The following is an 18,133-nucleotide window of genomic DNA, read 5'->3' as shown; positions in this document are numbered from 1 at the left end:
TCCAAAGGCGTGCAGGTTAGGTGGATTGGCCATGCTAAATTGCCTTTAATGTCCAAAAAGGTTAGGAGGGGTTATTGGGGTACGGGGATAGGGTGGCAGTGCGGGCTTAATGTGGGTTGGTGCAGACACGATGGGCCGAATGGCCTCCTTCTGCACTGTATGTTCTATGTATAGTGTAGCTACGTTTGGGCGTCACAAGCTACTTTTATCAGTAACTTCCCTTACTATTTCTTATCTCCACCCGAACTGATTCCACATCTTGATCTTTTGAACCAAGTTAATTTCTCACTATTATCTTGATCTTATCTTTTGTCAGCAGTGTTTCACTATCTCCTTTTCCTTTTTCCCTGTCCTTCCGAAATGTCAATTGTCCTTGAATATTCAGAACCCAATCTTGGTCATCTTGTGACAATGGCTGTCAGATTCATTTATTTCTGCAATCAATTCCTCCATCTGGTTACAAATTCTATGAGCATTCGGATAGAGTTTTTAACTTTGGATCTTTACCATTTTTCCTTACAATGACCTATTTCTGGTGAACTCATTTATATTTGTATGCTCCATGTCTTCTGGTTATCATTACCACTATTGCGACCTTACACTACTGCTTTGTTCTTTCTATAACTTTGCAAATTTCCCCTCACCACTACCCAGTATTAAGCGTAGGACCTTCTGTACAGGCCTAGTTATATGATTTGCCAGTGCAATGGTTCCAATGCATGAGTGAACCCCACTTTAATGGTACAGCTCTCTCTTTCCCCAGTGTAGGTGCCAGTGCTCCGTGAATCAGAACTAATTTCACTCCAACCTTTGAGTTATACATTCAAATCTCTGATCTTAGTTACTCTATGCCAATTTGCTTGTGGTTCAGATAGCAATGCAGAGATTTTTTTAACCTTTGTGGTTCTGCCTTTTAATTTAGCTCCTAATTGTTCATAGTCCTCTGGATAGGACTAAGAAAGAGGTTTTGCTATGTAGTGACATATGGACCAAGATAATTGGATTCTTCCCCTCCAACTCCAAGCTCCTCTCCAGCCATAAGGTGATGTATTTAACCCCCTACTAAAACTACATTCCCTTTTACTCCACCCCTTCCTCCAACTGAATGATCCCTTGTACAGCAGTGCTGTGGCCAATTTTCTGATTCTCTCTGCAAGCCCTTCTCATCCACACAGGCTGCATGAACATCAAAACTGTTGGACAAGTGCAAGGATTGAGGCTCCTCCATTGCTCATTGAAATCTATTATACTGTCTAAGATTGACTCCAGCTGATCTAATTCATTCAGATTTGAATTATAAGCTGTTTTAATTATCAGTTAGTCTTTAGAGTAAGTATTCAAACCATCCAATAGTTCTTTAAGTGCCTTCTTTTCATGTCATAATGACATCAAAAGTTTTATTTTACAAATGTTTTTTATTGGGTAGAGCACACACAAACATACCAAAAATAAATAAAATAACTGGTAGGGTATTATGCAGCAGCTCAACAGCAACAACTCTGTACAATTGGCAATATTATATTTAGCACAGAAGTAGGCATCTGTTTGGGGGGGGGGGTGGAAACTGGGGAGGTACATATACATTTGGGTGCCGGAGAGACAATTACAGAGGGCAATACACAAATGGATCTGGTGTTGGACATCAAAATAGTTGATACTAAACATTTCATCTGCTTCTCATTTCAGATGGCTGAAGTTTGAGGAGGATGTGGAAGATGGGGGGGAGCGATGGAGCAAACCGTATGTGGCTACCCTCTCTTTACATAGTTTGTTTGAGTTGAGAAGCTGCATACTGAATGGAACAGTCATGCTGGATATGAGAGCTAACACCACAGAGGAAATAGCAGGTTTGTACGTAATCATAGACGCTGTTTGATCGCAATTGCTGCTTTTATAGATATTATAGCATAATTCTTTCGAAAACTACTGGTAACCTAAAATTTGGTTTTCTTATTATGAATATTGTATTCATAATAAGATGATATCTTGTACTTTTTTGTGAAAACTTTGAATTGAATATACCAGGGCTGCCTAGCAAGGCCAGTATGATTGAAACCCTTCTCATAAAGGAAGGTCGGACTACTTAATTATGGATGAATTTTACAATGTATTGAATAAGTTGCTTGTGTTTAATCAATTTGGAACTTTCAGATTAAATTGTGATCATTGTTTGTGATGTCAAAACATAGTTATCTTAAAAGCATTATGATTATTTTATGTTCTCATTTATGTCCATTCTCAATCAAATAGTTCACTCGATATCAGGATTTCAACAATTACAAATATTATGATATCCGGACCAGACCCAATTTATATTAGGAAACCGGAAGACACCCCAACAATTTTTCAATTTGTAACCTGTGAGCAAACTTTATGTTTAACACAGAATTAATTCATTAACATCCAAGCTTTTCATTGACAGTAAATAAAATAAAAAAAGGTTACTTCCTCACCTACTTTTAAACTTTAAATTAAACAAAATCCATACACCGGTCAACTGCCACTTTTTAATAAAGTTATCACTCAGTGGCTTACAGATTTATTCACAAAGTCCTTGGGAGAGAAGCTTTCAGAAGTCAGTCTGAGAAACTAGAGCAAAGCTCTAAAAATGAAACCAAAAACAATAGCCACTGAGCAGGGCTCAAAATGAATCCAAAAACAGACCCAAGTAACATCACAGCCTGCCTAGCTGTTAACTCATTAATCATATCGTTAGCAGACATATAATCTGGATACCTTAACCTAAGTTCTTTTAATAACATTACTGCAACAGATATACAACACAATGGTTATAAAAATGTCCTACATTCACCACACTTTTTTATATTAAAAAAAAGAACCAGCAATATGGCTTCATTTTCTCAAAGCCTTTTGAACTTTAAGCATTACTAGTACTCTACAAGATACGTATCTTTATATTTAGACGTGCAAATTTAAACAATTAGCATTTCCATCTTTTTCAACTTTGAACGTTCCACCTTTCTTCTATCTCAAAGTCGTGACCTCATCTGCAATCACGTTTTCTCTTCCTGCTACATGTACAATTTTCGAGTCAAATGGTTGACACAATGAACTGCATCTAAATAGTCTTGCATTTTGATTTTGAAACTTCTCCAAAAACTTCAATGGATTATGGTCTGTATAATCAATTGTCTCTGATGACTTGTTGGCAATATAGTGTCAAAATGTTGCACCGCCAATACCGAACTGAATGTCTCTTCTTGATGGTCGAATATTTGCTTTGATGAATATTTCATTTTTGGGAATTAAAAAAAAATTTTTTTTAAATTGAAAACGTTTTCATTATAAATAGAATAATATAAAACAGTTGTTTCAAGTTACAATGCGGGAAGAACATTTATCAACAATCGAGAACACAACTAAAGTAAGCTCCCCTAACATTAAACAAAACCCCCGTAACAACTGGTGACTAACTGGTGACGGTGACTAACTCCTTAAAAAAGGAAATTAATGGCCGCCATCTTAGATAGAGCCCTTCTACCGACCCCCTAATGGTGTACCTGACCTCCAAATATAGGAATGACATGAGATCACCCAGCCAGGCCGAAGCACTGGACTGAGTAGGAGACTTTCACCCAAGCTGAACTCTCCTCTGGGAAGTGAAGACATCCGCCTCACCTCCATCTGCAGCACCAGCAGGTCTGACACCCCGAAAATGGCCACCAGCGGACATGGTTAGGTTCGACTTTAAGTATCTCTGACATGGTGCTGAAGAAAGAGGCCCAAAAGCTTTCTAACTTGGAAAAAGACCAGAACACGAGTGTGGTTAGCTGGCCTCTCAGAATACCGCTCACACCTGTCCTTCACCCCAGAAAAAAACCCTCATCTTCCACCTTGGTCAGATAAGCCCTGTGCACCACCTTGAATTGGATCAAACTAAGCCGAGCACAAGAGGATACAGAGTGAACCCTGCAAAAAGCCTCACTCCACATCATCTCACCCAGAATAGCACCCACTCTCCCATTTCATCTTTACCTCATTCAGTGGAGCTGACTCCACTGACAAGATCTGTCTGTAAATACACAAAACACTCCCCTTGCCAGACCCAGCCAAAGATAACATTCCCTTCAACAGCGAGGCTGCTGCTGGCAAAGAAAAGAAGGAAATGCCTTACTCCAAACTCGTGAATCTGAAAATATTTAAACAGATTGGAACTAGGGAGTTGAATTTTTTCCGACTGCTCCTCAAAGCTGGCAACCTTTCCTCCACAAACAAGTCTCCAAATCCTTCTCCCTCAATGGCCTAAACATCAAGCCTAAACCCACTGGCAAAAATAAGTGATTATTGCAGATAGGGACCAACAAAGACATGGAGCTAAATTTAAAATCCTGTCTGAATTGCTTCCAGATTCTTAGAATCAAAATCACTACCGGATTCTAAGAAAATCTTGCAGGAGAGAACGGCAGCGAGGCAGTTACTAAAGCACCCCGGCTAGAACCCCTACAAGAACCTGCCTCCATTTGCCCCCACACGGAACTCTGATCACTAAGCCACCCCATTAAGTTTTCAATATTGGCTGCCCAATGATAAAACAAGAAATTGCATAAAGCTAGACCACCTGACTGTCTATCTCTCTGGAAGAACGTCGTATAGATCCTTGGGACCTAAACCACCCGAATGAAAGAGGACACTAATTCGTTAACTCTGACAAAGAAGGACTTGGGGAGGAAAATGGAGAGACACTTAAAAAGAAATAGAAACCTCGGGTGGACATTCATTTTATAACCTGAACCCTGTCCAGGTTTAAAAACTCCAGCATGGCCAAACTCTCCACCCAGGGCTCCGATCTATAAAGATCCCAATAAAATGCTTTAAAAGCCACATTGACCTTGAGTAGGGCAGTAACCTAACTGCCACTCGAGTCCCTTATCTGCGCAATCTCCTGGGAAGCTGCCTGCTGCCTCAGCTGATGAGCTAACAGGCTACTGGCCTTATACCCGTGTACATAAAATACCCCCTCAACGTCGCAGCTGGCTCACCGCCCTACCTGTTGATAGTAATTCAAATAGTGCCTGCAGCTTTTTCCTGCTTGCAAACAATTTTGGGGATGGGGCAAGTGAGTACTGATGGTCCACCTCAAGGATGGAGTCCACCAGCCTCTGCCGCTCCACCCCCGCAGTCCTTTCCAAATGTGCTTTGTAAGAAATTATTTCCACTCTGATAAACACTTTAAGGGCTTTCCGCAACATAGAAGGTGAGATAAACTCACTCTTATTTAATTTAATGTATTTCCTAGTAGCGGTGGATGTGCATTTGCAAATGTTTTGTCCGCTAATGACACCGTATCCAATCTCTATGGCATTGGGAGGGACCGGATTCTAGTACCAAATCCACAAAATGTGGGGCATGATCTGAAATTGCAATCGCAGAATACCCATTAGGGTCTGGCAAGATCTTAGTGGCAGAAAATTGAATCCTTTTATTGTTTACAATTGCCACACCCTGGGCCCTACCATCAAAGCCAAATGAAAAACTTGACCCGCCCACCCTTTCCTCAATCTTGTCTGGTCTCTGATCTGCAAGTGAGTCTCCTGCAAAAATACCACATCAGCATCCAAACTTTTACGGTGAGAAAATATGCACAACCCTTTCACTGGGCCATTCAACACCCTTTCATTCCAGGTGACCATTGAATTGGGGGATTTCCACACCCCCTCGATCTGGAGTCAGCCATTTCCACCAAGAGGGATTATTCAACACTTACATAGAAGGTACAGTCACCAGGCCCACCCAAGATGGCCGCCAAACCCACTAGCAAGACAAAACAAAGAAAAATTTGCAGTCACCATCAGCAAACTATCTGGTCACTATGCCTCAAAAGAGCCACCTCCATGCCTTGTACTGCAACGCCATGCACTTTCACAGTCTCTTTGGTCTTCTCCAACAGCAACCGAATGGGAGGCAGGGCCTTTTCCTTCATTGCTTCTCAAGCTTTTCCTCCACATCTCGACTGTGAGAATGGCCGGAGTCACAAAATGCCTCCCCCATTTTCTCCAGCGACGAGCCTTGAAGCTTCTTCCTCCTGATCCTTCTGGGCATTTCCCCTATGTGGGCACGTTATTCCACTAATCAAGTGAGTTTTTAAATAAAAATACCCCCAGAAACTGTAGGTGAAAAGGGCTAAAAGTGCAGTGGCATGACGGGAGCCCCCTCGTGTACGTCCTACCCCTGCATACCGCCACCGGAGGCCCATTTTTGGAAAAATAACCCAACAAGTCTTTCTATCCTGTCGTAATCCTCGTGTAACAGTGCAGCATTCAATGCCCACATCATTCTCATCAACTGCCATCTTAAATTGCTTGGCATAATTCTGTGTCGCCACGATGGGCCAAATGGCCTCCTTCTGCACTGTATGTTCTATAGCCAACCCCCAGTTTGGCTCGACCCGGACCCCCACCACCTTCGAAAGCACATTTGCCACCCCCACCCAGAACCCATGCAGTGCCGAGCATGACCAAACCATGTGGGTGTGGTTCGCTGGGCTTCTCGCGCATCTCCCGCACCTATCCTTTACCCCAAAAAATTTACTGAGCCTTGCTCCGGTCATGTGCGCCCTGTGCAAGACCTTGAATTGTATCAGGCTAAGCCTGGCACACGAGGACGAAGAGTTTACCCTGCGTAGGGCATCTGCCCACAGCCTCTCTTCGATCTCTTCCCCCAGCTCTTCTTCCCATTTTCCCTTCAGCTCATCCACCATGATCTCCCCCTCGTCTCTCATTTCCCTGTATATATCTGACACCCTACCATCCCCCACCCATGTCCCGAAATCACTCTATCCTGAATCTCCTGCGTCAGGAGCTGCGGAAATTCCCTCACCTGTTGCCTCACAAAAGCCCTCAGTTGCATGTACCGAAATGCATTCCCCTGGGGAAACCCGTATTTTTCCGTCAGCGCTCCCAGACTCGCAAACGTCCCGTCTAGGAACAGATCCCTCAGTTGCACAATCCCTGCTCTCTGCCATGTTCTAAATCCCCCATTTATTCTCCCCGGGACAAACCTATGATTATTCCTTATCGGGGACCGCACCGAGGCACCCGTCATTCCCTTATGCCATCTCCACTGCCCCCAAATTTTCAGCGTTGCCACCACCACTGGACTTGTGGTGTATTTCTTCGGGGAGAACGGCAACGGCGCCGTCGCCAATGCTTGTAGGCTGGTTCCTTTACAGGACGCCATTTCCAGTCTCTTCCACGCCGCTCCCTCCCCTTCTCCCATCCACTTACACACCATTGAGATATTGGCGGCCCAATAATAATCACTTAAGTTCGGCAGTGCCAGTCCCCCCCTATCCCTGCTACGCTGCAAAAAAACCCTCCTCACTCTCGGGATCTTCCCAGCCCACACAAAGCTCACAACACTCTTCTCAATTTTTTTGAAAAAAGCCCTCGTCACCATCACCGGGAGGCACTGGAACACGAAAAGAAATCTCGGGAGGACTACCATTTTGACCACCTGCACCCTGCCCACCAGTGACAGAGACACCATGTCCCATCTCTTAAAATCCTTCTCCATCTGTTCCACCAATCGTGTTAAATTAAGCCTATGTGGGGTTCCCCAGTTCCTGGCTATCTGGATCCCTAAGTACCGGAAATCTCTTGTTACCCTCCTCAGCGGTAAATCATCTATTCCCCTGCTCTGCTCCCCCGGATGCACCACAAACAACTCACTCGTCCCCATATTCAATTTGTACCCCGAAAATTCCCCAAACTCCCTGAGTGTCCACATTATCTCAGGCATCCCCTCCACTGGGTCCGCAACATACAGCAATAGATCATCTGCATACGATGATACCCGGTGTTCTTCTCCTCCCCTGAGTACTCCCCTCCACTTCCTAGTGCCCCTCAGTGCTATGGCCAGCGGCTCAATTGCCAATGCAAACAGTAACGGAGACGGGGGACACCCCTGTCTTATCCCTCTATAAAGACGGAAGTTGTCGGACCTCTGCCTGTTCGTGATCACACTTGCCACCGGGGCCCGATATAGCAGCTGTACCCATCCAATAAACCCCTCTCCAAAACCAAATCTCTTCAACACTTCCCATAGGTAGTCCCACTCCACTCTGTCAAATGCTTTCTCAGCGTCCATCGCCACCACTATCTCCGCCTCCCCCTCAGGCGGGGGCATCATCATCACCCCTAGCAGCCTCCGTATATTCGTGTTCAGCTGTCTCCCCTTAACAAACCCAGTTTGATCCTCGTGGACCACCCCCGGGACACAATCCTCTATCCTTGTCGCCATCACCTTGGCCAGGAGCTCAGCATCCACGTTCAGGAGGGAAATAGGCCTGTAAGACCCGCACTGCAGCGGGTCTTTTTCCTTCTTTAAGAGTAACGATATCGTCGCCTCCGACAGTCGGGGGCAAATTCCCCCTTTCCCTGGCCTCATTAAAGGTTCTCGTCAAAAGCGGGGCCAGTAGGTCCATGTATTTCCTATAAAATTCCACCGGGAACCCATCCGGTCCCGGGGCCTTCCCCGCCTGCATGCTCCCAATCCCCTTTACCACCTCCTCCACCTCAATCCGTGCTCCCAGTCCCGCCCTCTCCTGCTCCTCCACCTTCGGGAATTCCAGCCGATCTAGAAATGCATCATTCTCTCCTTCCCTTCCGGGGGCTGAGCCTTATACAGCCTCTCGTAGAATGCCTTAAACACCCTGTTCACCCTCTCCGCTCTCCGTTCCATCTCACCTTCCTCATCCCTCACCCCACCTATCTCCCTCGCCGCTCCCCTCTTCCTCAGTTGTTGGGCCAGTAACCGGCTCGCCTTCTCTCCATACTCATACTGTACTCCCTGTGCCCTCCTCCACTGTGCTTCTGCCTTGCCCGTGGTCAGCAAGTCAAATTCCATATGTAGCCTTTGTCTTTCCCTGTACAGTCCCTCCTCCGGAGCCTCTGCATATTGCCTGTCTACCCTCAGAAGTTCTCTCAACAGTCGCTCCCTTTCTTTGCTCTCTTGCTTCCCTTTATGGGCCCTTATGGATATCAGTTCCCCTCTGACCACCGCCTTCAACGCCTCCCAGACCACTCCCACGTGAACCTTTCCATTGTCATTAAGCTCCAAGTACCTTTCAATACACCCCCTCACCCTTAAACATACCCCCTCATCCGCCAATAAGCCCATATCCAATCTCCAGGGTGGGTGCTGGTCCTTTTCCTCTCCTACCTCCAGATCTACCCATCGTGGAGCGTGGTCCGAAATGGCTATGGCCACCTTCGGAATCAGTGCCCTTCCCAGGACAAAAAAGTCTATCCGTGAATACACCTTGTGAACATGGGGGAAAAATGAAAACTCCTTACTCCTAGGCCTAATAAATCTCCAGGGGTCTACTCCTCCCATCTGCTCCATGAAGTCCTTAAGCACCTTGGCCGCTGCCGGCCTCCTCCCGGTCTTAGACCTAGACCGGTCCAGCCCTGGATCAAGCACCGTATTGAAGTCTCCCCCCATTACCAGCTTTCCCGCCTCCAGGTCCGGGATACGCCCCAGCATACGCTTCATGAAGTTTACATCATCCCAGTTCGGGGCGTATACGTTCACCAGAACCACCACCCCCCCTTGCAATCTGCCACTCACCATCACGTATCTACCCCCACTGTCCGCCACTATGGTCTTTGCCTCAAACAGTACGCGTTTCCCCACTAGAATAGCCACCCCCCCTATTCTTCGCATCTAAGCCCGAATGGAACACCTGCCCCACCCATCCTTTACGTAGTCTGACCTGATCTGCCAGTTTCAGGTGCGTCTCCTGCAACATGACCACATCTGCCTTTAAGTTCTTTAGGTGTGCGAGTACCCGTGCCCTTTTAATCGGCCCATTCAGCCCTCTCACGTTCCACGTGATCAACCGGGTTGGGGGGCTCTTTACCCCCCCCCCCCCATGTCGACTAGCCATCCCCTTTTCTAACCCAGCTCCTCACCCGGTTCCCACGTACCCGTATATCCCACCGACGGTGCTCTCCCGTCCCGACCACCCAGCCCCATAACAGCTCCCCCTTCCCCTTAGCAGCAGCAACCCAGTTAACTCCCCCCCCCCCCCCCCCCCTCCGCTAGATCCCTTTCTAGCGTAGTTGCACCCCCCATGTTGCTCCCAGAAGTCAGCAAACTCTGGCTTACCTCAGCTTCCCCCGTTTGTCCTCGGCCCCTCATTGTGCGAGGCCCCCTCCTTCCTGCGTCCCTGTTCCCTCCACAATTACCATAGCGCGGGAGCAGAGCCCGCGTTTCCCACTCGGCCCCGCCCCTGATGGCGCAGTTCCCTTCTCCTTCCCCTTTCCTTCCCACCGGCGCCCACAGTTCCCCATACTCTTTCCCCCCCCCCCCCAACACGAGGCGAAAAGAGAAAAGTTACAAAATTGAAAAAGTCCCCCCCCCCTTCCTCGTCCCACATAATCACCCCACCACTTTATTACAGAAGCTTTTTCTCTCGCCAGACTATTCCAGTTTCTCGTCCACAATGAATGTCCACGCCTCTTCTGCCGTCTCAAAGTAGTGGTGCTTCCCTTGGTGTGTGACCCACAGTCTCACCGGCTGCAACATTCCAAATTTAACCTTTTTGTGGAGCACCGCCTTGGCCCGGTTGAAACTTGCCCTCCTTCTCGCCACCTCCACACTCCAATCCTGGTACACGCGGATCACCGCGTTTTCCCACCTGCAGCTCCGAGTTTTCTTCGCCCATCTTAGAACCATCTCTCTGTCATTGTAGCGGTGAAACCTCACCACTATGGCTTGAGGTATTTCTCCTGCCTTTGGTCTTCGCGCCAGAACTCGATAAGCTCCCTCCACCACCAAAGGGCCCGTCGGGGCCTCCGATCCCATTAGCGAGTGAAGCATCGTGCTCACATATGCCCCGACGTCCGCCCCCTCTGTGCCTTCGGGAAGACCCAAGACTCTTAAATTCTTCCTCCTCGAGTTATTCTCCAGGGCTTCCAACCTCTGCACACAGCTTTTGTGCTGTGCCTCGTGCGTCTCTGTCCTTACCACCAGGCCCTGTATTTCATCCTCATTCTCCACAGCCTTTGCCTTCACGACCTGAAGCTCCAACTCCTGGGTCCTCTGCGCCTCCTTTAGCCTTTCAATCGCCTGTAGCATTGGGGCCAACACCTCCTTCTTCAGCTCTTCCACACAGCGCCGCAGGAACTCTTGTTGCTCCGGGCCCCATACCAAACAGCCACCTTCCAACGCCATCTTGCTTCGAGCTTCCCTTCCTTGCCGCTGCTCCAGTGGATCCACTGCAATCCGGACGCTATCCTCTCCTTTATCCATATTTATCCGGGGGATTCCCTCCTATCTCACCGCACAATGATTTTGGCCGTTAAAAATTGCCGTTGGGGCTCCTAATAAGAGCCCAAAAGTCCGTTTCAATGGGAGGTGCCGAAACGTGCAACTTAGCTGGTCATCGCCGCACCCGGAAGTCCATTAGGTGCATTCCTAATTGCAAATAGTGCAAATAGAATTCCTTTATCCCAATCCTCTGGATATATGTTTTTGCATTTTTGCTTGAATTTTCCTTACCTAAATGAAACCTCATGCGTTATCTGCAAAACCTCCTTTCTATTACACTTGGTGAACTTCTGTCCATTTCTCATCTGCCTGAATTTGTAAAGGTCTCCACTTACAACTCCGGTGTACACCCAGATTCTGCTTCTTTATATGCTTTCTAATACAACTGCTTTATCTCTGAATCGTTCTGTGGTAATTCGACCAACCTTCCTGAACTGGTATCCACCTTGCTCTTGTTCTTTATCAACCATCTGGTCAAAGATTATTTTTGATGACTTCCGGGTGCGGCGATGACCAGCTAAGTCGCACGTTTCGGCACCTCCCGTTTTAACGGACTTTTGGGCTCATATCGGGAGCCCCAACGGCAATTTTCGAAGGCTAAACCCACTGTGAGGCGACATAGAAGGGAGTCCCCCCGGATGTGAATGGACAGAAGAGATAATAGTGGCCAGATTGCGGAGGATCCTCTGGAGCAGCGGCAAAGAAGGGAAGTGAGAAGCAAGATGGCGGTGGAGGGAGGCCAGTTCGTATGGGGCCTGGAACAGCAGGAGTTCCTCCGGCGATGTGTGGAGGAGCTCAAGAAGGAGGTGCTGTCGCCGATGCTGCAGGCGATTGAGGGGTTAAAGGAGGCGCAGAAGACCCAAGAGATGGAGCTCCGTGGAGTGAAGGCAAAAGCTGCCGAAAATGAGGACGAGATACAGGGCTTGGTGGTGAAGACGGAGACGCACGAGGCACTGCATAAGATGTGTATGGAGAGACTGGAAGCCCTGGAAAATAGCTCGAGGAGGAAGAACTTAAGAATCTTGGGTCTTCCCGAAGGGGCAGAGGGAGCCGACGTTGGGGCGTATGTGAGCACGATGCTTCATACCTTAATGGGAGCTGAGGCCCCGACGGGCCTCCTGGAAGTGGAGGGAGCGTATCGAGTCCTCGTGAGAAGACCAAAGGCAGGAGAAATACCTCGAGCATAGTGGTGAGGTTCCACCGCTACAAGGACAGGGAGATGGTCCTGAGATGGGCGAAAAAGACACGGAGCAGCAGGTGGGAGAACGCGGTGATCCGCGTGTATCAGGATTGGAGTGCGGAGGTGGCGAGAAGGAGGGCGAGTTTCAATCGGGCCAAGGCGGTGCTCCACAAGAGGAAAGTGAAGTTCGGAATGTTGCAACCGGCAAGACTGTGGGTTACATACCAGGGTAAACACCACTACTTTGAGACGGCAGAAGAGGCGTGGACATTTATTGAAGAGGAGAAGTTGGACTAGATTGGAGAAAGTGTGTTTGAAATGAAGTAGTGAGGTGGTGGTAAGGGACTGTGAATCAGATGGGGGAAAATTTTCTTTCCCCTCGAAGGGGGGACACACACGAAGAAATGTGGGCGCCGGTGGGGAAGGGGAGGGGGAAGGAGAGAGGGAGTTGCGCCATCAGGGGCGGGGCCGAGAGGGAAGCGCGGGCTTTGTTCCCACGCTATGGAAATTGTGGCGGGCAACGGGGGCGCAGGAAGGAGGGGGCATCACATAATGGGAGGCTAAGAATAAACGGGGGAAGCCGAGGTCAGCCAGAGCTTGCTGACTTCCGGAAGCAATATGGGGGGAGCAACTAAGCTAGCAAGGGATCTAGCGGAGGGGGGTTAACTGGGTTGCTGCTGCTAAGGGGAAGGGGGAGCTGTTACGGGATGGGATGGTCGGGACGGGAGGGCGCCGTCGGGGGCATAAGCGGGTGCGTGGGAACCGGGTGAGGAGCTGGTCTAAAAAAGGGGATGGCTAGTCGACGAGGGAGGGGGCGGGGTAAAGAGCCCCCCAACCCGGTTGATCACATGGAACGTGAGCGGGTTGAATGGGCCGATTAAGAGGGCAAGGGTACTTGTGCACCTAAAGAAGCTAAAGGCAGACGTGGTCACGCTTCAGGAGACGCACCTGAAACTGGCGGATCAGGTCAGATTAAGAAAAGGATGGGTGGGACAGGTATTCCACTTGGGCTTGGATGTGGAAAATAGAGGGGTGGCAATACTGGTGAAGAAACGGGTATTGTTTGAGGCGAAGACCATAGTGGCGGACAGTGGGGGTAGATACGTGATGGTGAGTGGCAGATTGCAAGGTGAGGCGGTGGTGCTGGTGAATGTATATGCCCTGAACTGGGATGACGTGAACTTTATGAAGCGTATGTTGGGGCGCATCCCGGACCTGGAGATGGGAAAGTTGGTAATGGTGGGGGGGGGGCGGACTTCAACACGGTGCTGGACCCAGGGCTGGACCGGTCCAGATCTAGGACCGGGAGGAGGCCGGCAGCGGCCCAAGTGCTTAAGGGCTTTATGGAGCAGATGGGAGGAGTGGATCCCTGGAGATTTACTAGGCCAAGGAGTAAAGAGTTTTCCTTCTTCTCCCATGTCCACAAAGTGTACTCCCGTATAGACTTCTTTGTCCTGGGAAGGGCGCTGATCCCGAAGGTGGCAGGAACGGAGTATTCGGCTATAGCCATTTCAGATCATGCCCCACATTGGGTAGATCTGGAAGTAGGAGAGGAAAAGGAACAGCGCCCACTCTGGAGATTAGATATGGGACTGTTGGCGGACGAGGGGGTATGTGTAAGGGTGAGGGGATGTATTGCAAGGTACCTAGAGATTAATGATGACGGAGAGGTCCAGGTGGGAGTGGTCTGGGGGGGCGCTGAAGGCGGTGGTTAGAGTGGAGCTGATCTCCATAAGGGCCCATAAGGGGAAACAAGAGGGTAAAGAAAGGGAGAGATTGTTGAGGGAGATTTTGAGAGTGGATAGGCAATATGCGGAGGCTCCAGATGAAGGGCTATACAGGGAAAGACTGAGATTGCACACGGACTTTGACTTGTTGACCACGGGTAAGGCGGAGGCACAATGGAGGAAGGCACAGGGAGTGCAGTATGAATATGGAGAGAAGGCGAGCTGGCTGCTGGCCCAACAACTTAGGAAGAGGGGGGTGGCGAGAGAGATCGGAGGAGGAAAAGATGGAACGGGGAGCAGAGAGGGTGAACGGGGTGTTTAAGGTATTTTACGAGAGGCTCTATAAGGCTCAGCCCCCGGAAGGGAAAGAGGGAATGATGCGTTTCCTAGACCAGCTGGAGTTCCCGAAGGTTGAGGAACAGGAGATGACAGGACTGGGAGCGCAGATTGAGGTGGAGGAGGTGGTAAAAGGAATTGGGAACATGCAGGCAGGGAAGGCCCCGGGACCAGATGGGTTCCCGGTGGAGTTCTATAGGAAATACGTGGACCTGCTGGCCCCACTTCTGACGAGAACCTTTAATGTGGCTAGGGAAAGGGGGACACTACCCCCGACGATGTCGGAGGCGACGATATCGCTGATCCTGAAAAGAGACAAAGACCCGCTGCAGTGCAGGTCATACAGGCCTATTTCCCTCTTGGAGGTAGACGCCAAGCTTTTGACCAAGGTGATGGCGACGAGGATAGAGGACTGTGTCCCTGGGGTGGTGCATGATGATCAAACGGGGTTTGTTAAAGGGAGGCAATTGAATGCTAATATACGGAGGCTGTTGGGGGTGATAATGATGCCCCCACCGGAGGGGGAGGCGGAGATAGTGGTGGCGATGGATGCAGAGAAAGCATTTGATAGAATGGAGTGGGACTACCTGTGGGAAGTACTGAGGAGATTTGGATTTGGAGAGGAGTTGATTAGATGGGTTCAGCTCCTGTACAGGGCCCCGGTGGCAAGTGTGATTACAAATAGGCAACGATCTGACCACATCCGACTATATGGGGTACAAGACAGGGATGTCCCCTGTCCCCGTTACTGTTTGCGTTGGCAATTGAGCCACTGGCCATAACGCTGAGGGGCTCTAGGAAGTGGAGGGGGTACTTCGAGGAGGAGAAGAGCATCGGGTGTCATTATACGCGGATGATTTGTTGTATGTCGTGGACCCAGTGGAGGGGATGCCTGAGATAATGCAGACACTCGGGGAGTTTGGAGAATTTTCAGGATATAAATTGAATATGGGGAAGAGTGAACTGTTTGTGATGCACCCCGGGGAACAGGGCAGGGGAATAGACGATTTACCGTTGAGGAGGGTAACAAGGGATTTCCGGTATTTAGGGATCCAGGTGGCCAGGAACTGGGGAACCTTTCATAAGCTTAACTTGGCACGACTGGGGAACCTTGTCAAACGCTTTGCTGAAATCCATATACACCACATCAACTGCTCTACCCTCGTCTACCTGTTCAGTCACCTTCTCAAAGAACTCGATAAGGTTTGTGAGGCATGACCTACCATTCACAAAGCCATGCTGACTATCCCTGATCATATTATTCCTATCTAGATGATTATAAATCTTGTCTCTTATAATCCCCTCCAAGACTTTACCCACTACAGACGTGAGGCTCACCGGTCTATAGTTGCCGGGGTTGTCTCTGCTCCCCTTTTTGAACAAAGGGATCACATTTGCTATCCTCCAGTCCTCTGGCACTATTCCTGTAGCCAATGATGACATAAAAATCAAAGCCAATGGTCCAGCAATCTCTTCCCTGGCCTCCCAGAGAATCCTAGGATAAATCCCATCAGGTCCCGGGGACTTATCTATTTTCAGCCTGTCCAGAATTGCCAACACCTCTTCCCTACGTACCTCAATGCCATCTAATCTATTTACCTGGAGCTCAGCATTCTCCTCCACAACATTATCTTTTTCCTGAGTGAATACTGACGAAAAATATTCATTTAGTATCTCGCCTATCTCTTCAGACTCTACACACAACTTCCCATCCCTGTCCTTGACTGGTCCTACTCTTTCCCTAGTCATTCGCTTATTCCTGACATACCTATAGAAAGCTTTTGGGTTTTCCTTGATCCTTCCTGCCAAATACTTCTCATGTCCCCTCCTTGCTCGTCTTAGCTCTCTCTTTAGATCCTTCCTCGCTACCTTGTAACTATCCATCGCCCCAACTGAAACTTCACACCTCATCTTCACATAGGCCTCCTTCTTCCTCTTAACAAGAGATTCCACTTCTTTGGTAAACCACGGTTCCCTCGCTCGGCACCTTCCTCCCTGCCTGACCGGTACATACTTATCAAGAACATGCAGTAGCTGATCCTTGAACAAGCTCCACTTATCCAGTGTGTCCAACACTTGCAGCCTACTTCTCCACCTTATCCCCCCCAAGTCACGTCTAATGGCATCATAATTTCCCTTCCCCCAGCTATAACTCTTGCCCTGCGGTGTATACTTATCCCTTTCCATCCTTAACGTAAACGTCACCGAATTGTAGTCACTGTCCCCAAAGTGCTCACCTACCTCCAAACCCAACACCTGGCCTGGTTCATTACCCAAAACCAAATCCAATGTGGCCTCGCCTCTTGTTGGCCTGTCAACAAACTGTGTCAGGAAACCCTCCTGCACACACTGTACAAAAAACGACCCATCTAATGTACTCGAACTATATCTTTTCCAGTCAATATTTGGAAAGTTAAAGTCTCCCATAATAACTACCCTGTTACTTTCGCTCTTATCCAGGATCATCCTCGCCATCCTTTCCTCTACATCCCTAGAACTATTTGGAGGCCTATAGAAGACTCCCAACAGTGTGACCTCTCCTTTCATGTTTCTAACCTCAGCCCATACTACCTCGGAAGATGAGTCCCCATCTAGCATCCTCTCCGCCACCGTGATACTGCTCTTGACTAGCAGCGCCACACCTCCCCCTCTTTTGCCTCCTTCTCTGAGCTTACTAAAACACCTAAACCCCGGAACCTGCAACATCCATTCCTGTCCCTGCTCTATCCATGTCTCCGAAATGGCCACAACATCGAAGTCCCAGGTACCAACCCATGCTGCCAGTTCCCCTCCCTTATTTCGTATACTCCCGGCATTAAAGTAGACACACTTCAAACCACCTACCTGAACACTGGCCCCCTCCTGCGACATCAAATCTGAGCTCCTGACCTCTATACTCTCATTCTCCCTTACCCTAAAACTACAATCCAGGTTCCCATGCCCCTGCTGCATTAGTTTAAACCCCCCCAAAGAGCACTAACAAATCCCCCCCCCAGGATATTTGTGCCCCTCGGGTTCAGATGTAGACCATCCTGTCTGTAGAGGTCCCACCTTCCCCAGAAAGAGCCCCAGTTATCCAGAAATCTGAATCCCTCCTGCCTGCACCATCCCTGTAGCCACGTGTTTAATTGCTCTCTCTCCCTATTCCTCATCTCACTATCACGTGGCACGGGCAACAACCCAGAGATAACAACTCTGTTTGTTCTAGTTCTGAGCTTCCATCCTAGCTCCCTGAAAGCCTGCCTGACATCCTTGTCCTCTTTCCTACCTATGTCGTTAGTGCCAATGTGGACCACGACTTGGGGCTGCTCCCCCTCCCCCTTAAGGACCCGGAAAACACGATCCGAGACATCACGTACCCTTGCACCTGGGAGGCAACATACCAAACGTGAGAGTCTCACGCTCCCACAAAATCTCCTATCTGTGCCCCTGACTATCGAGTCCCCAATTACTAATGCTCTGCTCCTCTCCCCCCTTCCCTTCTGAGCAACAGGGACAGACTCCGTGCCAGAGGCCCGTACCCCATGGCTTACCCCTGGTAAGTCCCCCCCCCCCCCCCCCCCACAAGTATCCAAAGCGGTATACTTGTTTCTCAGGG

At 48.9% G+C, this 18,133-nt stretch overlaps 1 protein-coding gene across 8 annotated transcripts in view; it reads left to right on the top strand.

Moving 5' to 3' along the window:
• Positions 1 to 18,133, top strand: part of slc4a7 (solute carrier family 4 member 7) — a 271,390-nt gene that overhangs the window by 137,201 nt on the left and 116,056 nt on the right. For all 8 annotated transcript variants that reach the window (XM_072509348.1, XM_072509347.1, XM_072509344.1 and 5 more), the window contains exon 5: positions 1,687 to 1,847. In XM_072509348.1, the coding sequence (XP_072365449.1) occupies positions 1,687 to 1,847 (161 nt within the window). The remainder of the gene's footprint in view (positions 1 to 1,686; positions 1,848 to 18,133) is intronic.

This window comes from Scyliorhinus torazame, chromosome 6 (genome assembly GCF_047496885.1).
Source record: "Scyliorhinus torazame isolate Kashiwa2021f chromosome 6, sScyTor2.1, whole genome shotgun sequence".
In the NCBI taxonomy this organism is placed as follows: Eukaryota; Metazoa; Chordata; class Chondrichthyes; order Carcharhiniformes; family Scyliorhinidae; genus Scyliorhinus; species Scyliorhinus torazame.
This window is presented reverse-complemented; position numbering and strand designations above follow the sequence as displayed.